The sequence below is a fragment of the Macrobrachium rosenbergii genome, chromosome 13, assembly GCF_040412425.1.
Source record: "Macrobrachium rosenbergii isolate ZJJX-2024 chromosome 13, ASM4041242v1, whole genome shotgun sequence".
Taxonomy (NCBI): domain Eukaryota; kingdom Metazoa; phylum Arthropoda; class Malacostraca; order Decapoda; family Palaemonidae; genus Macrobrachium; species Macrobrachium rosenbergii.
In genome coordinates, this window is record NC_089753.1 from 11053944 (window position 1) to 11079617 (window position 25674).

The 25674-nt window shown below is 40.0% G+C and overlaps 1 protein-coding gene across 5 annotated transcripts in view; it reads left to right on the forward strand.

The window, feature by feature from the left end:
- The first annotated feature begins 458 nt into the window (after nucleotides 1–458).
- Nucleotides 459–25674, forward strand: part of Pi4KIIIalpha (phosphatidylinositol 4-kinase III alpha) — a 195716-nt gene continuing 170500 nt past the window's right edge. For all 5 annotated transcript variants that reach the window (XM_067114211.1, XM_067114214.1, XM_067114213.1 and 2 more), the window contains exon 1: nucleotides 459–613. In XM_067114211.1, the coding sequence (XP_066970312.1) occupies nucleotides 524–613 (90 nt within the window). In that variant the 5' untranslated portion in view covers nucleotides 459–523. The remainder of the gene's footprint in view (nucleotides 614–25674) is intronic.

The following is a 25674-nucleotide window of genomic DNA, read 5'->3' on the forward strand; positions in this document are numbered from 1 at the left end:
TATATATATATATGTGTGTGTGTGTGTGTGTGTGTGTGTGTGTGTGTGTGTGTGTGTGTGTTGTATTTCTAAGATTTAATGAAGCGTAGCAGTGTATAATAGACTTAATTATCTTGTTAATCCGGCAAAGATTTTCTGTTTTAAGGTATGACGTCCTATGTATCAACAGTGTGTAAGTTATTTGGTTAAAATCAAAGGTACAATGCTAGAAATCTGTAGTAGGAAGTCTCCATCTCCAATGTCATGGTAGTCCTTCACCTAACGTCAACGGTATCGAAGTTGGCTTATTGCAAATGTTATCGGAATGAGAAAGTGGGGCCTATTTTGACATTTGATTGCTACTGTATTTGAAAATATCATATTCACTTTAACCTAGATTATTTATAATAACTTTTATATTTAGCATATATTTAATATGAGCTTCAGAACGTCTACTATTCTACCAAACATGGTCAATTGTAAAGTTATACTATAAAATCGACCTCGTTAACATCTACTATTCATCAGAAATGTAAACACAAGGATGACACTTGATGATCAATCTTTCTTTAGCAAGTGTGTTTTACGACTTGCAAGGACCCTTGCTAAGATCAATCCAACGCCATATGATAAGGTAAGCTTTCAGTATATTTTATAAATTTAAAACCTTCATTACTTGAGCCACTTTTTGTGTTAAACGGCAACGTATCCTTGGGTGGACACGGCCCATCATTACGTAATGTCAATTTTGTTGGTCATTTGAGGAAAAGATGATAAAAAAAAGACTGTTTTGAGCTAACATGGTGTTTGGGTAATGACTGATATATAATTATTCCCATATATTTAGACCTTTTAATGGAGGGCGTATTCCCCATTAGATATGGCCTAGACTAAGCTAGCCAAGGCCGCTATGATGACAACGATTGCACAAGGCAATTTGCCAACGTGTGGATTGAAAACGAAAAATTTATGCCGTATTAATTTCTTACCAAGTACATGAACCATATTGGCTATCTTTCTGACAGCCTGCTCTGTGTTTTATGTATTTTGATCATTATTATTGAAAGCAAACACTTGTGTAACATTAGTTTGGAACTTTTTTGGGAGCTTGGTTATATGGGGTAGAGGATAGGCTAAAGGAAAAGCCAGCAAATTGAAATTTATACAATTGTAAAAAATATTGATTTACAATTTAAGCCAGCAGAAAAGTATATGGTTTATGTGTCTAGCCCACTCAGTCATAATGTAAAATAAGTATCTAAACATCTAGATATTTCAAGAGCAGTAATTACACAGATACAACCCGTTGCCCTAACCTAACCTTACTTAACATAACTATACTAAGGGCTTCAGTTTCTTTCCATGTGAGGTCCTCCAATACAAGCTGGCCTAGATTGTTGTTAATCGTAGTGAGAAATTTTAGGGCTGTAACGTAACCTAACATTGGATGCCAGCTGTTGGGGGCAGTTTGTTTCCCCAGTACCTATTATACTTGTAACTTACCGGACCAAGATTACCATAATTCTTTGCATTCTAATCTGACCTTCCCCACCCAAACCATGGGTGCTGGGATGCATCCTTACTTAACCTAACACAGGATGCTGGGTCATAACTGCTAAAGGGGATGCTCTTGGAGGATATTGTTTACCATAGGTTTTGTGGATAAGGCTGATGTTCACCTCTAGTGAGAGGGTGTACTATGTTACCAAAAATTGGGTTTGAGTATTACTCTACTTTGGTGGCTTCAAAGAGAGATTATTGATGCTGTTCATCCCTCTTACACCTTCTCGGAAGAAAATTAAAATTCCAGTTTCACTTGAGGTCAAAAAAGAAACGGTTTTGGGGTGGTGTGGCATTGTGCAGCCAAAGAAATTACTCCACTGTCTTTCACAAACCACTTTACCTCAGGATTTGGATTACTGTGTCAAACTTAATGTTATCAATTTTCCTTGTTAGATTATGTTAACCATGAGACCTCTTTTACTGAATTAAATAAATTGGGTGGTAATAGCTGGGAGGAGATTGAAAATATCTGGAAAACTGTGTAAATTAATGAAATTTTAATTGGATTAAAAGGTAACATGCCCATTGGATAAGACTAAACCAAGTGAAGAAAACAGTAAGGGAGAGAAACCCTAAATATGCTAATAAAGATACCCTGTTCATGTCACTGAGACTGAAAAATTGCAAATCCTTGTTATATTATTTAGTTATTATAGAGCTTCTTGATAAAATGTTTGCAAAGTGGCCATCCTTTAAGCATTGATGCAATTGAATTATGTTTTCACAAGAAATTGAATTATCATTGTAGTCCCCTTAGTTAATATATTACAGTTTAATTTCTTGCCAAATATGTGAAGCCTATAATTTTCTGACTGCTACTCTTGTATTTTGTGTGATTTTGACCACTATTATTTGTAAACCACTCGGGTTTCATTCAATTTGGGAGGTTGAAGGTCACATGTCCTTGTAAAGTTGAAATGATTTAGTGTCATCTTCAGCAGACTCATACATCACCATCACCTGCCTTTCATAAATGGGCTGTCCAAAATATTTCTGACTTCTAGAAGTATTCTGCTGTTATCTTGGATTAATGAGGCTAAATTTTGTATCCAGTGAAGATTATGTATAGAGCACAAAAGGCATTTTACAGAAAATACTAGAAATACAGTTTGCTTCATTGTGATTATCAGTATTTTTGATTGACTTTGTTGCTCATGTTAAAACTGAAAGTTAAAAGTGGAAGGAGTTTAAAAATATTCATAAGCTTTGAAAAGATAAATCTCTTTTGGCCATGAAGGAAACAAAGCAGTTTTGTGCGACATGAAATAGCAAAGCAAGTGGAGTAAACAATGAAGAAAATAATCCATACGTGTGCTGTATATGTGTAAACAGCCACCAAGGAGATTGGAGAGGTACTGTAGGATGTTTGGAAATAAGAAATCATTCTTAGAAAATTTATAAACTCAGTAAATATACAGTGATCTCTCCTTTTCATTTTATGATAAAAAACAACATACTTATCATTATTTGCACATATTTTATTCTGTCATGGTGAGAAATTACTCTGTCATACATAAACTAAATTTTCTTGCGTAGGCCTGTAATTATTTACAGCCAAGGCTAGTTCACTGAAATAGCTTATTCAGTATTATCCTATTTATCAAAAATTTTTCTTGGTCTTTTCTTCTTTTAGTATAGACTAGTAATTATCTGGATTTTATACTAAAATTCCAGCATGTACTGTACTTGCCGTAGCTATATTTAGTTAATCCAGGGTAAGCTAGTTCCTGATATTAAAAGCAACATAAATCCACAAGTAAGATGGATGTCATAGCCTAGTGTAAGGCTAGCGTTGTGGCATGCCGCTCAGATGTCACAAGTTCCCGCCTCCCCCAGGCCGATGAAAAATTCACGGGGTCTGTACCATGATCAGTTACTGCTGCAGTGTAGGTCTGTGGAGGGAGGTTGAAACCAACATTGTAGGTCTGTGGAGGGAGGTTGAAACCAACATTCTTTGGAAGCTTGAATTTCAAGTCAATGGCCCTTGTGTGCTTGTTCCATGTGAATAGGTTTCATCTAATGAAATGATAATAATATTAGTGTAAAGTATCTGGCAAATAATCTGTTAGTGAAGCTTCACTACTGTACTTGTGATCTTCTCAGATATCTAATTCTTAGGATTTATTTTTGATGCGTAAGGAAGGAATTTTCTTTAGGTTAGCTTTTGTGTAATTTTACATTTGGTATAAAAATGGCAATGATTTCCAGTGCTCTTCAGCGGGCATATTTATGTGGAATTTTTATTAGTATGTAATGAGCAAATATCTGAAGGAACACAACCAGATAATGTTTTAAGATAAACTCTGGTCTTTAGTTTATCCAAATTTAGACAAGTTAATGTAAAAATTTATTAATATTGAGTCATTTGGCAGTTTCTCCCCAAATAAATTTGAAAGTCTGTTTCAACTTCCGTGGTTTACCTATTCTGATTTGTCGTGTTGAAGCAGTGGAAAATTTTGTGCTGTTTTTACTTTGTCTTTGATGTAAAATTAGAAATACTGTAGTTTAGTTTTAAAATTTATTAAATTGCAGAATGAATTAATGTTGCCATCTTGAAAGAGATCCCTCCTCTCTCTCTCTCTCTCTCTCTCAGTCAACTTAGAATGTCTAGGAATGACTGATTCCTTGTTGTTTGGACAGTGAGGATTCATATATGCCTGTGAATCTCTCTTATCAGTTTCTGTAATGAAAGGAGAATGGTTATCAAATTATACCATTTTGATGGTAGATTATGCTTTTTTTAATCCTATAATAAAGTCATTTGGATTATAGTATGTGTCAGTGCTGTTTAACAGAAACTTGTCTCTATGAAAATAATTTTTCTTAGCTGATTGGGGTACCCATGCTTAACAGTCATGTAGGTGATGTGAATTGTGAAAGGAAATTAATTTCTATATAGGGAACTTACCCAATAATTACTTAGCTAAGAGTTTTCTACCCGCATGGCAGCTTGAATTTGAAATTCGCAGTAGCGATTCTTTTGTTTATGTAGGTGACTGGCCCCGCCCACTTTCGTGGCAAGAGAGGAACAACTCGGCCAAGAGCTTCAATTTGTTTCTGCCAGCTGGCTTAAGACCACACACGGTTGTAAGAGTGCAACTTGGTTTTGGATTCTGATTGATATCTCCCCTTTTGGTGAAGTATTTTGCATACGGTAGCCTTCGCCATATGTATTTAGTTAGGTTTTCAGTGAAACCTTTAATTGGAAAGTGTTCTCTTAGTGAGACTTACCGACTTTGACTTTTTTCTGCTATTTGACTAATGTCTGACTCTAGCACTTCAAGTTTTCAGTATTGCAGCAAAGACTGCAATACTCGATTGACAAAAGCATGCAATGATTCTCACACCCATTGCACTACCTGTAGAGGACAAGTATGTTCTATTGACTAACCTGTGAAGAGTGTAGGGATTGGGACAAGAAGAAATAGAAGACTTTAGCTTCTCACTTGACAAATATAGAGAGAGACTGTTAGAGAAAAGCTGCTTCTAGAGCCAATGTCAAATCATTAGCTAGCCAGAATATGACTTCTAAGTCTACTTAGTAGTGTTGACATACCTGTTGTCTCTTCTCCTCCTCACTGTGTCTCTCCCATGTCCAGCCCTCCTCTGATACCACCTACTTCTGGCTCCTGAGCTTCCGAACTAGATCACTTCGCCAGTCTCGAGACCAAGTTTGACTGACAGTCTTGAGTTTATTGCAAATACAGTGGTCCAATTAGGGACATCAATGTGTGCCCTTATGGACAAAATAAGCAAGAAAATTGCCAGTGAAGGATAGTGGAGGAGGTGGCTGCCTGTCTCACCGACTCTCTTAGGCAAAGGTCACTGCCATACTCCCCTAAACCTGGGAGGAGGCATACTGGAAGCCCAAGGGAGGTCAGTTGGGTCTGCCTTTGGGTAGTCGCCCCCTCAGTCACACCTGTTGTGTCCCTGGTTGCAACAAAAGACAGCCATTGAAAGGCATCTTGGATGTGCATCATCTCTCATCGAGTTCTGGAGATGTCAGTCCTAGTAAGGGTGCTTCTCAGATGAGTCCCACCCCCTGAAGAGGCACTTGGTGTACAGGGACCAGTCTCCCACGCAAAAGGTTCACCCATAGCCCTCGACCTTCATGCAGCACTTGGGAGAGCCCTGAACGTTTTTCTCCATCTGAGCTCCAGTATTTGGCACCCAGGCCCTCATCCTCTTCTTATAAGCACTTTGTTTCATCTTCCAAGCGCCGTTTGTCTTGCGAGCGCCCACATATCTCAAACCAAGCACTCAGCAGCGGCTGAGTGCCCAGTAGTGGCCGAACGCCAAGGCTGGCATTACGGTACGTTATGGTACAGTTGATATTTATATAGTCTATATGTACAGTACAGAATTACTGTATGATAATTTTACCAAAGTATGGTACGGTACGATTCAGGTACGGAAAAAATGGTCAAAATTCCTCACTGTACCGTACTGTACCTTAGGCTTGGGTATATCACTAAGCAGTTACTAATGTATATTTGGCCACTTCAGTTACTGCACAAGTAGATCACTAAGGTACTTAACACTTCAGTTTCTAATGTAACATGCATTATTATTATTATTATTATTATTATTATTATTATTATTATTATTGTTATTATTATTAATATTATTATTATTATTATCAGTAGTTATAGTAGTTCTATTATAATTAGACATTACTAGTAGTAGCTATTACTAATTTTATCTTAAGTTTTTATATCATTGCTATTATTGTTAATACGATCATCATCATCATCATCATCATTATTAGTATTATGACAACTGAATATATACACATGTACATATAAGGTCCCCTTGCTAATTTACACTTGTTAACATTGAAATTTTCATAAAGAGGGGATTTTACTGATGTAGATTGTTTCTTATAGTACGATAAAAGTACAGAATTTTTTTACCATACTGTATGGTACGGAAAAGTAATTGAGGGTACGGTGCAAAATTATGGTATGGTATTTTAGCCAGGTACGAAGTACAGAAAAACATAACATACCATACCGTACTACCAGCCTTTCTGAGAACCTATTAGCGCCCAAGAGCCATGCAGTCTCCGAGTGCCCTTCCTCAGTCGAGCACCCACTCAGCTGATTGCCCGGCGCCAGTTCCTGTTGGTTCAGCATTGTATTCCAAGCGCCTGGCACCAGCTCCAACTTGCTTGGATCCTTCTGTTCCGTCTCCTGGTACGGGTCTTCCAACTTCAGCAGAGCTGGACCCTTCATTAGCTGCTATCCAGCATCAATTGGACAGCATTTTGGGACTCCTTCAGAAGTGTTCTTTGTCAGTTAAAGCCCCTATGGACCATTCCTTGTCCCTGATTTCTTTGGATGAGGAAAATTTAGGCCAGGACTCTGCCCCATCAGCCTATGCATCCTTGCTCAGGTATTTTTTGCTGAATTTCTCCAATTTCTTCACTCCAGCAGCTCCTGCTTCTCTGGCTTCATCCTTCATGATGAGCAATCAGCCAGCCAATTCAGCCAGACTCCCAAAAATGGTTTTTTCGTCCTCTTCAAAGAGGGCTTTGTATGACGTGGAAGGTTGGCTTTCTGAAGAGAGACAGCAGGGCAAGGCCTCCTTTAGTATTCCACCTTCTGGTCTTTCATGCAGAAGGTATCTGTCATGCGCTACGGGAGACGCTCCTTCCATGGGATTAGTTGCCTTCTCCCAAGGGGACTTCTCTGGGCTCATCAACTCGGCACGTAGGTCTGCCTCCTCCTCTACTAAAGTGATGTTTTCTTCCTTGGAGATGGACCATTTGCTCAAGAACCTGTTTAAAGTATTTGAGGTTCTGAGCTTCCTCAGTTGGTCTGTGGGAGCATTAGCCAGGAATACTCAAGATTTTTTCTCACAGCCAGAAGACTTCTGTGGACTGGCTCAGTGTACAGTACTCTCCTGTGCCGATAAGGTCGTTAGGGATGGTTCACAGGAGTTGGCCTCCCTCTATGCTATAGGTATTCTTAAAAAGAGGGAGCTCTGGGTTTCCTTTACCTCCAAGGGTGTGATCACGTTGCAAAAGTCAGCTCTCCTCTTCTCTCCTCTTGACAGACACTACCTGTTTCTGCAGGCCACCATTAATGAGATTGCATCGCACCTGCACAGGAAATCTAAGCAAGATCTTCTAACACAGTCTACTAGATGCCCAGGGAGTGGGCCACCTTCAGCACCAAGTCAAGCCCACCTCTTCAGCCACAGCCCTTTTGAGGTGGCAGGCAGAGGTCACAATCAAGACCTCGAGTAACAGTTTGTTTCACCTTGCAAGCTATCAAGAAATCTTCCTCAAAGCCTTCCACCCATAAGTGAGGATTCAGTCCTCCATTCTCCTGTGGGTGCCAGACTCCATCCCTTATGGGAGAAATGGATTGCGAAAGGGGCAGAGCAATGGGTGAAAAGTTCTGAAAGACACTCCTTAATCAACACTCACATTGATGGCCTTCTGGCGGGTATTCAGCCCTCTCAGAGGAAGTCTTTCCTCCTCAGAAAGCCCCCTTGATAAGGGACCACCATGAGAGGGGGCTCTTGAACCCCAGGAATCTGTTCCCGGGTTTGAGTCCAAGAGTCCCATATGCCATTGTATATTTGTTTGGATTAATTTTTGTGGAATTTTCCACTTTTACTAAAATTTATTGGACCTGATAAATAGGAAAAGATATCATAGTTGGGAATGGGTTTATATCCAAAGCTAAATAGTGAGAACTGTGGTAGAACCATCAACTGCCCGATAATGTTTGGACCCGAATTGTCAGATTGATAGCTCAAAGGCGGAACTATTCTTTAGGGCAGACCACGGATTCCAGCTCTGGTTCTAGGGATGGGACTCTTGGCATTCTATCCAGTTTGCCCATAAGCTGATTAGGGTGGGGATGATTATATTCTTGTAAAATACTCTCAGTCCTAGCAAGCAGGTTTGGCTTACATGAGATGTTGTGCTCCCCTTAGGGTAAAAAGTATACCTTAGTTTAACCAGACCACTAAGCTGATTAACAGCTCACCTAGGGCTGGGCCACCTTTATTTTAAGCAGAGGTCCCCTATGGGGGTAGGGTAGGGGCAAGCATTTGGAAGTCGGTTCTCACTTGTGCCACTGGTGGAGGAATAGACTCCATGAAAGGCTGATGATATCTTTTAAGGTTTTCAGGTTTATTTTTTTTTTTATTTTTTTTTTTTTGCTCAACTTGAATCTTATGCTTAGTGGTTTTAAAGATTTAAGGGCCCCCTTTGATGGTAGCGAAGAACCGCTGGAACCTCCTTTGACAACCTCTCTCTGGAAAAACCAGAAAAAATACTGATGTAATTACACTCCTCCTTATGCTCCAATGACAAGCAAACAAAAAAAGCAAACATCTTGACCCAACCTTGACTCACTCACTTCAACTCCCTCTTTGGAATTGGAAGTTGGTCAAGATTCCTGACCTCGGAAACAGAGAAAAAATATTGGCATTGAAATTAGAAAACTTCCTGTTGAATTGACATTCAAGCAATGAAATGTCATTCAGACAGATAAAAGAGCAGATATGATAGATAGAAACCACAACAAAAATCTATCAGAAAATTACTTAACTATAAAAATATTGATAATGTAAAAATGGATTATAAAAAAAACAGACAATATGAACAGTGTACAAGGTACACTGATAAGATGGAAAAGAATATATTGCTGATTCCCTTAAAAAAAGCTACAACAATGTACAAGAGTGCAAAATACACAATTTAGCTAGTAGAGGCCTAAAATTTGAAGGCCATTAATCCCTTTAAAATTAAAATCTTGGACCAAAGCAGAGAACTTGTTCCAAACCCACTGGTACCAAAACTGTAGTACATATGGACTTACAAAGAAAAATTGCCATAATAAATCTATATGTGCATATTGTGGATCTGACAAAATACCTCAGGAGCGATGTATTATCTCTTAAAACTACGTCAGGAAAGGACAGGAATGCCTATAAAGAGGCCAAATTAGGAATTAAAAGTTAGAGGAATGCATGATCCTGCTAGGAAACGAACGTTTTCTATTGTAATAAGATCAAACACTGAAACAAAAATGGAGATAGATAAGAGTAACAAAACCCTGGTAGATCAATCTCAAAGAAAAATAACCATGTTGCAAGAAGAAACTAATATAGCAAAGAACCAAGAAATGTATACAAATAATTGCTCAAATTCATTTGAGATATTAAGAGAAATGGAAACACTAGATGATAATACAAGCACCACAGAAATATTAGAAGATAGTTATGATGAATGAGAAGCTAAAGAAAAAAAGAGGCCTTTAGAAAGAACTCCACCCAAGACCAACAAAAAACCAACTATTATTAGAGATACATCCATTAAAACAAAGGTGGAAAGAACATAAACCCTTTGTCTCCTAAAGTAATAATAAACCAATGAAACAGATAAAACCAAAAAATAAGGAACAAACCATTGACAAAAATATTATGCCGAACGTGCTTTTCCCATTTTTTTGTATGGGGTAAGCACGATGCCTCTTTTGAAGGACTTTTGATTTGACTTTGGGGTAGACCTGTAGTCTCGACGGCTTTGCCTCCTAAAGTAATAATAAAAACCAATGGAAACAGATACCCAGAACATCAGAGAAATAGAAGAGGAACAAACCATTGACAAAAATGATTATGTGATGGGAGAAGAGATTACTCCATCCGAACAATAGGTGCAGCTAGAGTAAACGAAAAAACGACATAAAAACACATGGGTGTAATGAATGTTTCATTGAACTGTGCAACAAAAACAGAAGCATAACAAAGGACAGTTTAACAAACACTATACAAAATTTTATAAGATACAGAAATAAAGAAACTACTAGTTTAGACACTCACGAAAAGGGCTGTATGTCCATTGGACACCTAATATCTTATAAAGAAAAACAAATAAATATCGTAAATAAAATATTTGGGAAAATGCAAATTGATGATCCACAAAAAGAAAATAACACTTGAACACACTAACAAAATATTTTCAATTATATTATACAATGGAACGTAAATGGTCTACAGACCAGATTACATTTGGGTGAAATACAACAATTACTAAGGGAGTACGAACCAATGATATTATGTTTACAACATGTCAACAAAACAATATCAACAATAGGTAAATATAAATTAGTATCTACATCTAGAGAGGAAGAAGGAAATTTAGTCACTGCTATGTATGTAAATAACAAAGTATGTTATGACAAACTACCTGTAAACTTTACTGATCTGCAAATATCGAGTATTAAAATACGAGTAAAAAGCGATAATTATGTAATTTATAATTTATATAAACAACCTAATAAAAATTATGACTTTGACAAACTTAAAGATTTACTTAATAATGCCAAGGAACCTACATTAATAGTAGGTGATTTTAATGTTCACAACCCAATGTGGGACTGTAATTGTACAGACTCAAATATAGCAGGAAGCAAAATAGAAGAATTCATAGATTCATATGACATGTGCTGTATAAATGATAATGAAATCAGCACTTTTTTCTAAAACACATGGAACATTTTCCTCAATCGACTTAACACTCTATGTACAACAAACATAGTTGACAGATTAGACTGGAATACAGTTGACGACTTGCATACAGTTGATCATTTCCCAATATTAATTTCATTATTACAAGATAATCCCTCCAAGCATGTCCCTCAATATAATATTTATATAAAGCAGATTGGTAGCAATATGAGCTCCACACTAGGAATATCCCACCATTTGAATATTTAAAAGACCACACTGTGAAACTAATAAATTTCTTCTTGATTTCATTAAAAATGCTGCTGATAAAGCAATACCAAAGTCAAAACCCCATCCAACAAAACACAAAGTTCCATGGTGGTCCGATAAATTAACAGAATTAATAAATATAAGACACTCAATAGGGAGACGATTAGATAATTTGAATAGAAAGTTCAGTAAAACAAATAAAACATTATCGATATTAGAAGGAACTTTGCAAAAAATAACTACTGTATATTATTACTAGAAATTGATATATTAAAACCTCTACACAACAAAATATCTGCAAAGTTTAAAAAAGTAATTAAAGGAAGAATCATTTCATGGAGGAAATATGTATCAGATCTCTCTAATAATACCCCCATACGAAAAACATGGGAAAAATTCAGGAAAATAAATGCTACCCATGTTAAACCACCTAGACATGCCATATTTAAAGATGAGAAAAGAACACTTGATCCAAAAGAAATAAGTAATATATTGGGAGAAAATTTAGCAAATGTAAATAGTGATAAAAATTTATATGAACACTCACGCACAAAGAAAAATAAAATAGGATTAATAACTATAAATTTTAAAACAATAGAAGATATATATTATAATAAAAAATTTAATGTCAGAGTTGGAATATGCTCTCTCGAACAGCAATAAATCTGCTCCTGGAAGTGACAATATGTGTTTTGAGATGATCTGCCACCTATCACCTTTGTCAAAGTCATACTTATTAGAGTTTTATAATCATTTATGGCTTTGAAATTTATTTCCAGATGAATGGCATAAAGCTATAATAATTCCTGTCCCCAAACCTGGAAAGGATCTCAGTAATGTAAATAAATACAGACCAATTTCTTTAACAAGCTGCTTATGCAGATTATTAGAGAAAATGGTAAATACTCGACTAACATGGCACATTCGAAAAATAAAATTTTGACTCCCACTCAGTTTGGGTCACAGTGTAACAGATCTACATTAGATTCTCTCTGTAACTTAGAAGACCATATACGTAGAGGTTTTGAACGAAAACAAATTACTGTTGCTGTCTTTTTTGACACTGAAAAAGCATACGATACTACATGTAGGTATGCTATATTAAAAACTTTACAAAACAACATCCGTGGACATTTACTGTACATATGTTCACTCATATCTTTTTGACAAATCACAGTTTTCAGGTGAGAATTGGTGATGATCTGTGTAGAGCATTTCCACTTGAAAATGGTGTTACACAGGGAAACGTCCTTAGTGGCACACTGTGTACTTTAGCAATTAATGATATCAGTAATAATTTACCTATTGGCATTAAAAGTAACCTGTATATAGATGATTTTGCTATATATTATTCAGCATCTGGAATAAAACATGCAGAATGAATCATTAATAAAAGCATAGTAAAAATAGATGAATGGGCCTCATCTGTAGGCTTTAAATTTTCAATAGATAAAATTCAAGCAATCATGTTTTATAAAAATAAAAAGTGGAAAAAAGGGGAAGAAATAGACTTAAAAATCAGAAACCATAGTGTACCAAGTGGCCAAACAGCAAAATTTTTGGGATTAGTATTCAATGCTCACTTGAACTGGAAAGCTCACATAACATATGTAAAATCTAAATGTAAAAGAGCATTAAATCTAATTAGAAAACTATTGAACACTACTTGGGGAGCCGATAGACATACCCTTACTGTACTGTAAAAAGCAACAGTTCTGTCCATCATTGATTATGGAAGCGAAGTACGAGTATATGGCTCAGCATTGGATGCAGCGCTGAAAATGTTAGGCCCTGTTCACAGTGAAGGCCTTAGAATATGCTCAGGAGCCTTTAGATCATCACCAAAATCATCTTTACAAGTTGAATGTGGTGAACTGCCTCTCTCTCTCCATAGAGAGCTAGTAACAATGAAAAGTGCTCTAAGAATTAAGACAAGTGATTCTCTAACAAAAAAATTATTTTTATTAAGAGATGTAATCATAAATAACCATTCACCACCCTTCCAAATTAGAGCTAGAAGATTGCTTAAGTTGCTGAATATAAATATACAGGTGCCTTTAATAGTAAAATCATCTCCTCCCTGGACACTGAATAAGATGAGAATTTGCACACACCTCAAGTATTTATCAAAAAGTAACTCTTATACACCAGAACAGCATAGACAACATACAATAGAGCATATAAGCCGAAAAGGTCCACATTACGCAATACATACAGATGGACCTAAATCAGAACATGGGATGGGATATGCTGCAGTGTCCCAAGACAAAACTTATCAGTTTTCTCTTCCTAATAATGCTTCGGTACTTACAGCAGAATTGTATGATATTGCATCAGCTATAAAAATAATTAAAGAAACCGTCAATAATTTTGTGATTTTTCGTAACTAGAAGCGCTATAGAAGCTATTCAGAGTTACAAATAAAAAAATAATACAGTACAAGAAATTAAGTTATATCTCCATAACTTATATAATAATGGAAAAATGTAGAAATATGTTGGATCCCTGCCCATGTAGGAATCAAAGGAAATGATGCAGACAAAGCAGCCAAAGAAGCAACCCACATGACAAGATCAAATGCAAATATCCCTGTTACTGATTCTGTAACACACATAAAAATGGGTATCATAAATAAATGGCAATATACATGGAATGGAGAACCTGAAAGTAATAAATTGAAACAAATAAAACCAAATGTTAAAAAATGGAGTTCATCATATCAGAGAGAGACACACACACAAAAAGTAATTCTAAAACATCTCAGAATAGGCCATACTTCTCTGACACATGGGCACTTAATGAGCAGCCCTCGTGGCCAGGCTCCCAAGTGCTTAGAGTGCAGGTTGATAATAATGGTCAGACATGTGTTATGTGAGTGTCCAAAGTACGACCAACAGCGACTGTCAACTTTTGGGAATAAATCAATAAATGAAATTTTGTCAGAATCTTTTACATTTTCAGTCGTTCCAATTTTGTTGTTCATGTTGGTTTGATAGATAAAATATAAAAATAAGTAAATAATAAAAGCACAAAAACATGGCATTTGTCGAATTTAAATTTAAATTTTTAAAAAATACTACTGTACAGTACTTAACTCGTTATGAATTTTAACCCTTAAACGCCGACTGGACGTATTGTAAGTCAACTAAAATTGTCTGTCGGGTGACGAGCGGACGTACCGTACGTCGACTACAAAAAGTTTCAACCTTCGGTCAACTGTGACTCGGCCGAAATGGTCGAAAAATGCAATTGTAAGCTAAAACTCTTACATTCTAGTAATATTCAATTAATTACCTTCATTTCGCAACAAATTAGAAGTCTCTAGCACAATATTTCGATTTATGGTGAATTTTAAAGAAAAACTTTTTCCTTACGTCCGCGCGGTAACTTTGCCGAAAATTTCAGAAATTCATCATTTTGTCATAATTTTTGCACCGTTTTATATTAGCCGTTACGTAAAGGTTTATATATGAAAATGTGTGCAATTTCATATAAAATACAACAAAAAACAACCCATGGTTGTAGCTTTTATCAGTTTGGAAATATTTTCATATAAATCACAATAAGTGCCAAAATTTCAACCTTTGGTCAACTTTGACTCGACCGAAATGGTCGAAAAACGCAATTGCAAGCTAAAACTCTTACATTCTAGTAATATTCAATCATTTACCTTCATTTTGCAATGGATTGGAAGTCTCTCGCACAATATTTCGATTTATGGTGAATTTTTGAAAAAAACTTTTTCCTTCCATCCTCGCGCGGTAACTCAGCCGAACATCTCAGAAAATCTTCAGCGTAATGTTTGCACTGTTTTATATTAGTCGTTACATAAAGTTTTATTTATGAAAATGTGCGCAATTTCATGTAGAATGCAACAAAAAATAACTCATGGTTGTAGCTTCTATCAGTTTTGAAAATTTTCATATAAATCACGATCAACCTTCGTCAACTTTGGACTCGACCAAAATGGTCGAAAACGCAATTGTAAGCTAAAACTCTTACATTCTAGTAATATTCAATCATTTACCTTCATTTTGCAACAGATTGGAAGTCTCTAGCACAATATTTTGATTTATGGTGAATTTGAAAAAATTTTCCTTACATCCCTTGTCTCAGCCAAACATCTCAGAAATTCTTTTTTTGTTTGTTTGCACCATTTTATATTAGTCGTTACATAAAGTTTTATATATGAAAATGTGCACAATTTCATGTAGAATACAACAAAAAATAACTCATGGTTGTAGCTTCTATCAGTTTTGAAATATTTTCATATAAATCACGATGTGCCAAAATTTCAACCTTCGGTCAACTTTGTCTCGACCAAAATGGTCGAAAAACGCAATTGTAAGCTAAAACTTTTACATTCTAGTAATATTCAATCATTTACCTTCATTTTGCAACAAATTGGAAGTCTCTAGCAAAATTTTTCGATTTATGGTGAATTTTTGAAACAAACTTTTTCCTTCCGTCTGCTCGGTAACTCAGCCGAACATCTCAGAAATTCTTTCGTCACTTTGTCGTAATGTTTGCACCGTTTTATATTAGTCGTTACATAAAGTTTTAAATATGAAAATGTGTGCAATTTCATGTAGAATACAACAAAAAATAACTCATGGTTGTAGCTTTTATCAGTTTTGAAATATTTTCATATAAATCACGATAAATAGAAAAAATTCGACCTTCGGTCAACTTTAACTCGACCGAAATGGTCAAAAACTGTAATTGTAAGCTAAAACACTTACATTCTAGTAATATTTAATCAATTACCTTCATTTTGCAACAAATTGGAAGTCTCTAGCACAATATTTCGATTTATGGTGAATTTTTGAAAAAAACTTTTTTTTACGTCTGCGCGTTACGAATTCATGCATCATTTTGTGATAATATTTTCTCTGTGTTGCTTTGATCATTTTACAATTTGTTATATACCAAAATCATCGCAATTTAGTGTACAATACAAAAAAAAACTCATTAGCTTTAACCGTTTTGCTCACAGCACGATTTGTATACAATTATATATGAAATTTTTTTTTTCGCACTCACATATTTCAGTATTTATATATGATAATGATATTGTTTTCATTTCTGATGGCTGCATACTAAACTTCAGGCAATGTCAAAAAAGGAGCCAAAAATGAACTCTTAATCTTAAAAACTAAGCGTGCTGTGATTTTTTGAAAAAAACTTTTTTTCCGCTTTGGCACTAACTCCCGAACGCCACCTGCATACGGCAGACACTTTCGTAAATAGAGGCTCGGCGTTTAAGTGTTAATATACCTTTTTAGTGTGGAAGCATGAGCATATGTATTTATTGTGTGTATATGTTACAGTATCAGAACGTTAGCCTATGTGGTATTTTATCCTAATCCTTCGGTCCAGCCCTATAAGAGCTGAAAGTCAGCTCAGTGGCCTGGTTAATTTATTTTAATACTACTACAGGCAGTCCCCGGTTTACGACGGTTCCGGCACGACGTTCGAGGTTACGACGCGCCAAATATATTCATCAGAAATTATTTCCTGGCTTACGACGCATGTTCCGGGTTACGACGCTGGCCGTATACGGCGATCCGACGGAAGAAATATGGCCCCAAAATGGCAGAATAATCATAATTTGAAGGTTTTTTGATGTAAAACTCAATAATAATGCAGTTTACATCATTTTCAATGCACCCAGAGCATTAAAAGTAAGGTTTTCTTATGATTTTTGATGATTTTTCGACGATGTTCGCCATACGATTTTCGGTTACGACACCGCGGCAAGAACGGAACCCCCGTCAGAAACCGGGACCGCCTGTACACAAAGCGCACAAATAACTGCAAATATAACCTTAATACTTCATACACGTAAACTTAAGCTAACACGTAAGAGACAAAATCAATGAGCATTAATATATACATCCATCTGGGGTACGTGGAGCCAAATAAAAACTGTCCAGTACCCCACAAGAGAAACAATCATGGCATGTCAGATTACACTTTTTCCATCAACAGGTACAAGAAACATCAATATGAGGAGCCAGGCAGCAGGTATAATCAACCAGGAGAATAAGCAGAAAAGTAAATGAGGCAGGCGGGCGGGGGTTAGGAAAGGACAAGGATATGATTAATTAAGGAGGAGATGACACTTCCCATAGCTATGGTAGAAAATTTCAGGGCTTCGGTGCGTTTTTAAATAGTGGCGTTTAAAACACTAGAGGTGATTAACCCTGTAAATTTAGATAACTCCAAAAGTCCATATTATGAAAGTAATAATGGAAGTAGCAACTGCTCGAATATCATGAACCTTGGGAACTGAATTCAAGGCCTGTTTAATGAAATATAAAATTTGTTGTCTTATAGCATTTAGTGAAAGAGTACCACCTTTCTCCCTGATAAAAGAGGATCCGACTTTTACTCTGTGGAGTTCTTAAAAGGTAAGATTTAAGTGTATAAACTGGACATAAAGACTGGTCTTGGAGGAAGGGGCATCACCTTCCAAGGAGACCACCTGTCCTGTGGGTCTTCGTTTCTAGCTAAAAATCTAGGTCAGGGGAAAGGAGGACCTCTCCAGACGGGAGGAAGTTCACATAATTATCACCTCTAGTGAGAGCCGACAGCCTGAGATTCTAGCACTCAGCTAAGCTAATCACTGTAATAAAAGTCTCTCCTAACAGATCCTGATAAGAGCAATGAAAGTTATCCATCTCTGATGCCAATCCTGAGGACGCCATTGAGAAACCACGAACAGACTGTGGGCGTGATACTGGTCTCCAGACTTGTACGATGCTCTGGGGATAGATGAAAAGTAGGAATCTGTAAGGTCGATTTTAAAGCCGTAAAGAAATACTTTCTTTAATGCTGACTTGATTGTGGTAATAGTGGCCGGAGCAAGGCCTTTCTCAAACAATGATCTAAAGAAGGAAACTCCTAAATTAGCTGTCATGATTTTGGCTTCAGATGCTTTAGGAAAGGAGGCTAATTTTTTTGACTGCTGAGTCATACTGTCTAATAGTAGAATCTCTTTATCTGGATTCTAAACAGAGTGTTGACAGGGTCAATGTTCGCTCCTTTTTGAGCTGCGAATTTTATAAAGTCCATAAAACTAGGGCATTCTGAATTCTTGAGGAAGCTGACACAGTCTTGGTTTGTACCTGCTGAGTCAGAATGTGTCAGAACTGAAGACTCCTAATCCCAGTTCCTGAAGAAGAGGGAACCAATTGCTCTTCTCGCCAATAGGGGCTACTAGGGCTAATTTCGACCTTTTGAATGTCCTGAGTTTGTGTAAAACTTTCAGCAGCAAATTTATTAAAAGATAAATCTTCTCCCAACCGTTCCAATCTACTGTCATTGCTGCCTATGGCGAACGCCTGAGGGTCCAGGTTGGCCATAACAGGGAGCTTTGAAGTTGCTCTCGTTGGCGCAACAGATTCATTTTGAGGCCCGAACCCGGCGGCAATCCACTTGAGATTCCAAGGCCCAGGACCACCTGCCTCTAACGGAGTATTCCTGACAGGGAATCTGCCACCACGTTCCGTACCCCGTTAGGTGGGTGGCTGACAGGTGCCAGCCGTGCTTGTTCAAGTTAGGAGAAGATAGCAACCATTACTTCTGGTTTACTCGGCCTGATTTGAGCCGCCTCCTGTTGATGTAATGAACTACCACTGCGCTATGTCCAATACCAACCTGATATGAATCCGGGTTGGGGGCGGATTTTCAGAGTTAGAAATACCGCCATAGCTTCCAGGGCAGAGTATGGAACTGCTGAAAACATTGTGGACCACGCTCCTTGTACTTTTGTTTGGTGAATATCCCCCCCAGCCGCTTAAGGAAGCGTCTGTGTGAACTACTAGTGCCGGAGGGGGAAATTGAAGCGGAACTGTATTGGACAGGCCTCTGACCGAGGCCCACGGTCGCAACCTTGTCTTTAAGATTTGAGGGATAGAGGAGACCTTGTCTCTGAGCTTGACATTGGCTCGACCGGGCCACACTCTGTTTATGTCTTTTAACTTCGCTTAATAGCAGGTTTGTCACTGAGGAAACTGAAGAGATCCAAGGACCCCTTTCTGGGACCGGCAAGATGTTGATGGATTTTTGAGGAATCTCCTGGTGAGATGCCATCTCTTTCCTCTGGGAGGCGAAGGACAGCGTGAGATGACAGATCCCATTGGAGACCCAACCACTGAAACCGGGACTGAGTCAGGGACGGACTTCTCTGTGTTCAGTTGGAAACCTAGCGACTCCAGGAAACTGATGACTATGGACGTGGCTTTCTGACACTCCGGAACTGTTGGTGCCCAAATTATCCAATCGTCCAAATATGCTGCTAGGGATATCCCTTGAGACCGAGTTACAGGCTACCGCGTCCGCCAGCTTCGAATATCCCGCGCAATGTTCAGACCGGGCGGGCATGACCCTGAAGGAGAGGCTTGATTCTCGAGTCTGAAAACCGAGGTAACCAGAGAAGTTCCGCCGCAACCGGACGTGATAATAAGCGCCTGAAAGATCGATAGAGGTGGTGACGGCCCACGCTGGAAGCAGAGTCCGCATTTGAGCTACCGTAGCATAAATTTGTCGCATTTTTATGTAGAGATTTAGACGCGACAGATCCAGATCACTTTTGCTGATCGGAGTCTTTTTTGGGAACAGTGAATAACCTGCCTTGAAACTTTAGGTGCCTTACTTTCTTTATTGCTCGTTTGTTGAGCAATTCTGTCACATAATCCTTTAGGATTGATGTTGGTGGCTGGTAAAACCTGGTTAGAGGAGGAGGGTTTTTGATCCAGCTCCATCCTAGACCTTTGGACACAATGCTGTGTGCCCAAGGGCTGAAGGTCCATTGGTCCCTGAACCAAAACAGGCTTAACGCTACCTGTGTTCTCTCAGTGAGGGAGCGGGTTTATTCCCTACCACGCCCAGGTCTTCCCTTGGGTGGTGTTGGGCTTCCTCTATGAGGGGCTTGCCTCTTTTCCTCCTTTGCAACCCTATTAAGGCCGTGAAATAACCACGCCTCATATGTGGGGTTGTATGCCGGTGAGGCCACATAGGAGGGCAGCTGGTTGACCAGCACATATTGCTGGGGTGAGCTCATATGGAAGGCGCCACTGTTTGAGACCGACCGCTTGGACACGCTGATGGTGGGGTCTTTGTGCTCCTGGAAGCGTTTGGCTCTCTCGATTGGGGTTTGGCTGACTCTGGGGTCTTACGCTTATAGGCCGAAATACCCCAGCGAGAACGAAGACTCTGGTTGGCCCGTGTAGCCTCGGCCATAACACTCGTGACCTCCTCTTCAGGGAAGAGGAGGTCCCCATATCGAGCTTTTCACGAGCTTGTTAGGCTCGTATGGATAGTCGCATCGGGCGAAGATGAATCCTCTCCTACATTCCAGTCTGGCCATGATAAATTCAAATAGGTCAGACTGAAGCCTGCCAGCAAGTGATTTAGCCAAAACCTGAAAGAAAGGCTCGTCCGGAGCAGGAGACCGCAGTAGCTTCAGTAAGGCATACAGAGTTCAATCACCGCTAACTTAACCCGAGCATCAACTCGCCAAAAGAGCTTCCGCAGCTTGGGGAGCTGCTCGCTGAATCATGCGGAAGCGCAGAAGGGGTCCAGCTTCCCGACCGTGAAAGTGGACGGGGCGTCTGACCAGAACTCATTACTTCCTGGGAATACCAGGGAAGTAGGGTCTGTCTCCCTTAGCTGTGGTAACGGATTACCATCGAAGCACGCTCGGGCCGTAGCCAGAGCGACTTTGTCCAAGCAAGGGGTGGGTAGGTTGTCTCCCAGGGCGAACATCGTAAAGTTGCCCTTGAAAGGAGTCAACTTCGTGTTGTCTGCCTGCCACTCCGTCAGAGTGCGCAGGAGAGCCTATTCTCGAGGCTTGGTCCCTAGGACGATGACAGCCCCTAGGAACCTTGTCTGACTGAATCCGCTTCCTCCGTAAGCCTCACGGCTTGCAAGGGGGCAGGAGATCGGGGAAGAACTCCAATTCTCCAACCGCCTCGTGCCAAGACCATCATGTCAGCTTGCCATCATGTTGATGGCCCGGAGAGCGAATCGCTGGCGTTACCGACATCGAACGCGGAGGTCCGCGAGTGTCGGGATAACATACTGTGGTTCGCTGGGGTGGGCAGAGCCATTCCCAGTATGTTATCATGACTGGCCAACTTCTCAGAGATTTCAAATCTCGAATCCAGTCCTGTAAACGCTTTATAGGTTGATTAGCAAAGGCCTCATGCCGAAAGCAGGTTGGCGAGGGAGTGGCTTGGTTTGCAGCCCTCTACTCGCGCCTTGCTGGAGGAACCAGACTTGCTCCTCGGGAGGCTACAGGTCCTGAGACCTTAGCCTTCGACGGGGAAGGGCAATGCCTTCTTGGAAGTCGAGACTTGTAGCCCTTTCGCTCCATGAAGTTCTCTCAATCAATCTGGGGATAGCAGACGAGCTCTATCACCCAAGGAGGAAGACTTCACAAAGCCTGCAAAAGAAGAAATGGATGAAGCAGGGGAAGTCAAACAAAGGGGGCTCCGCCCAACAACCTCATAATTACCTCACCACTTACCACCTGGTCCTGCTCTATATTCAGCTGGTTCCAGGTTAAGATTAATGGCGCAACATCCTCCGGCGACCTCAGCGTAGAGGATATCCGCTTGGTGGCTGGGTCTCATCCTCGGATTTGTTAGATGATAGGTGGCAAGATCTTCAGGCACGTGCTCACCCTGCGCGCCGGGCAGAGCAAGTCCTCAACCTAGCGCCGAGGACGAGGCTCGACGAACGCTCTTCCAAACCCAGCCACCTGTGCCCGGAGGGATTCCAAGGCAGACTTCTTGGAAGCTTCGTCCGCCTGTAAGAAAACCAACAATTAGCTAAGGACGAAAACCATTCCGGGAACCTCATAAACAATATATAATATACAATATGAGGAGCATAAAGCAGGAGTCATGTAAAGACTGTCACTTACCAACTCATCCTGGACAGTTGTGCAGAGAGCGGCAACCACAAATCAGGGTGCCAAACAATCAGGTCATCTCAGCGTGGACCGCACAACCAGCGGTCCGCAGACTACGTGACCGTAAGGTTGTTGGAGTGGGAGGCGGCACCTGCCCTCGCTGGCGCTAACAGTCTGTAAGTAGTACATGAACCTCCCACCCTAAGCAAACTAAAGCAGGCCGTAGTTCAACTGCCACCGAATACTCCGGCGGAGAAGAACTCCTCATCATAAACTGGGCCATTAAGCTCTAAATTACACAGAGTGGAAGGTAGATTTCAGACCCCGTGAGTACTGGGAATGAAGGAAAGAGAGACCAGGAACTAACCATAAGGGCTGCCAGTAAAATAACGGCGGAGACCCCTGGTATAGGACCGGACTCCCGTATATACATGAATAAAGGAGAGTACTCCTGTAGATAACATACTTATCTAAAAATAAAAATAAAAACAGTAACAAGTGATGGTAAGAACTCAAGAGGACGGAGGGATCCGCTCCCCTATAATGAAAAACCTTCCGCCCTTACTTCCCCGCCGGAGGAACAAGACGGGTAAAATGCTCGTATGTTCATAACATAGGCTCAAGCAGTATATATTATCAGACAACGTGAATCTCGACAGGGAGACGAGGGGAGGACTAACACGCTCGAGTAAACAAACCACCTACCCCAATACAGCGATGTTAGGACGATATGGGAGTGGAGCTTAACTCTCAACCAACAGGAGAAGTCCCGAACTCGGAGAAAACGCCATCTAGCGCCACCCGCACGTAGTAGAGCAAGGCTGAGAGGAGGAGGGGGAGGGAAGGAGGAGGAGTAGGGCTACCAGGAAGGGAACAGGAGACGGGAGAAGCTCACCCGCCAACTGCACCATACCTTCCAGACAATGAATCTTGGAGGGGTAATATGACTGAAGCAACTAACCCGAAGCTCCGACTCCTGGGCTCTAGGCGAAGCCATTATGGACCAACCTTAGTATAGGCTGTAATACGAGGCAAAAGGGAGGAGGAAGCAAATATAGAGAAATTTTTTGTGCCGAGAACCAGCCGGATCGTAGAATGGCGGGCAAGGGGGCGACTAGGCCTAGAGGAACACATCCCAAGAACTGATCTCCCAAATGGAGGAAGAGAACTAAGGCTCACTGCCCACCAAAAACGATCCCGAGGAAAACAGCAACAAAACTCCTCAACCTGAACTCCCACCAGGGCAAGGGGATGAAGAAACAAGCCTACTCCACAAGAAAACCATCACTCATAAAAACTGAAAAATGTGTCAGAGAGTTTAGCCTACCACGGCTGTTAGATCTAGGCTGCCGCCAGCACCCGAGGTAAAACCACTCAATAAATAATAAAAACACAAAAATAAAAATAAAACTACAAGAGAGCACCATCTTCCATCAAAATTAATTAGCCTAGTAAGACCAAAAACAATAGGAACCCAACCTGGGCACCCCAGACAAGGCATCACTCCCCAAAGGCCAGTAGGCCAATGAACGTAGAATTCATAAGGGGGAGCCACCGCAAGGAACCACCCGGAAGGGGAACCGCGGGGGCAAAATATCTATAACGACGAGGAGACGACTCCAACCGAAAAGAACAGAAGGAGACGCCTCGCGGTCGACATGGCTGGCTGGGGACGCCGTGGCGACATAATAAGATCTCGATATTTATGAAAATACGAGACCAGAACAGCCAAAAAAAAAAAAACAACAAAACCCCACAAGAAGATGGTACTCTAACTTGAAATGGTGCTGCCTGATGCCATCGCAGAAAGCAGAAAATCCAAATAAGGAGATGAGCACACAAAAGAAACAGCGATTTCATCGCACAGAAAATGAATGAGGTAGGTGGCTACTGTGTCGCTGTCCGGCGGGTGTTTGGTGGGGTCGTAACGGTCAACCGCTCTGTTCCGGGATTTGATAAGGAGAGATCTTTCGGTAGGTTTCGTGGTAGTGGTAATTCACTCACTCCTTTCTATACCGACGCCTTCCTGAAGACGCCGACTGGGTAGTAACCTGCAGCTCGGTTTTTCCTGGTCTTAGGAAGTGGGTCTGGCTTACACTTGGGCCACTCTAATCTTGTTGTGCCATCCCCTGTGGGGTCGGGTAGGGACGCGGACATTTGGGGAGTCGGCTCTCACTTGTGCCATTGGTGGAAGAATAAACTTCACGAAAGGCTGATGATGTCTTTTTAAAGTTTTCAGGTTTTATTTTTCCTTTTTTCTACCTTAAATATTTATGACAAGTAGAAATAAAGATTCAAGTACCCCTGGGCCCTTAGATGGTAGCGACTCGACACAGATGACAATTGTCTGACACATAGGCACTTAGTGGGCAGCCCATATGCCCCGGCCCCCGAGTGCTCAGATTGCAGGGTTATAATAACGGTCAGACTTGTTATGTGAGTGTCCAAAGTATGACCCACAGAGTCTGTTAACTTTTGGGAATAAATCAATAAATGAAATTTTGTCATAATCTTTTACATTTTCAGTCGTTCCAATTTTGTTGTTCATGAGGAGCTGTGGTTTGATAGATGAGACTTCCCACCATTTAGCATGGTGAGAGATATAATCAACAAATTTCTCCTACACGATAACACGTCGATACTTTGATATCTCCTTTTTGGCCACAGAAAGAGTTGTTTCCAGACCTCCTCAATCTCCTGGTAGATTTCCCAAGACTATTTCCACAGCGAAGAAATCTACTCAAGCAACCGTATTTCCACCGGTTCCATCAAGGACTATCCACTCTTGCTCTGACAGGCTTCAGACTGTCAGGAAGCTTGTCAGAGTGAAAGACTTTTTGAGATCAACCGCGGAAGCAATTGCAAGATGTAAACGCCAGTCTTCCTCCAATGTTTACCAGAATAAGTGGGCAATATTCCACAGCTGGTGCAGAAGACACAATGTATCAACTTTTGCCTCTGTAGTGCAAATAGCAGATTTTTTGCTATTTTTAAGGGCTGTAGAGCGATGCTCATCTTAGTATTCAGACATAGAGGTCAGGATCTGTCGACTGATAAAGACATCGGTGACTTAATCAAATCACTAGACACTTCAAAACAGGAGAGGTCAGATTCCGTATCCTGGAATCTAGATGTTGTTTTAAAATGGCTCTCAGGTCTTCCCTTTGAACCTCTTCAATCCACATCCCTCAGGGATTTTACAAGGAAGACACTATTTTTAATCACTCTGGCTACTGCTAAGAGAACTGGTGAGTTGCAGGCTTTGAGCAAGAAGGTAGGATTCGCACAAGGAGACGCGGTCTGTTGCTTTACTATGGGTTTCTTAGCGATGGATGAAATGCTGTCTTTTCCCTGGCCCCGTTCATTCACAATCAAAGGTTTAACAGACATTTTAGGTCCTATGGACCAAGAGAGAGCTCTTTGTCCAGTAAGAGCATTAAAGTATATATTATCTGGAGAGGACTAAGAATCAG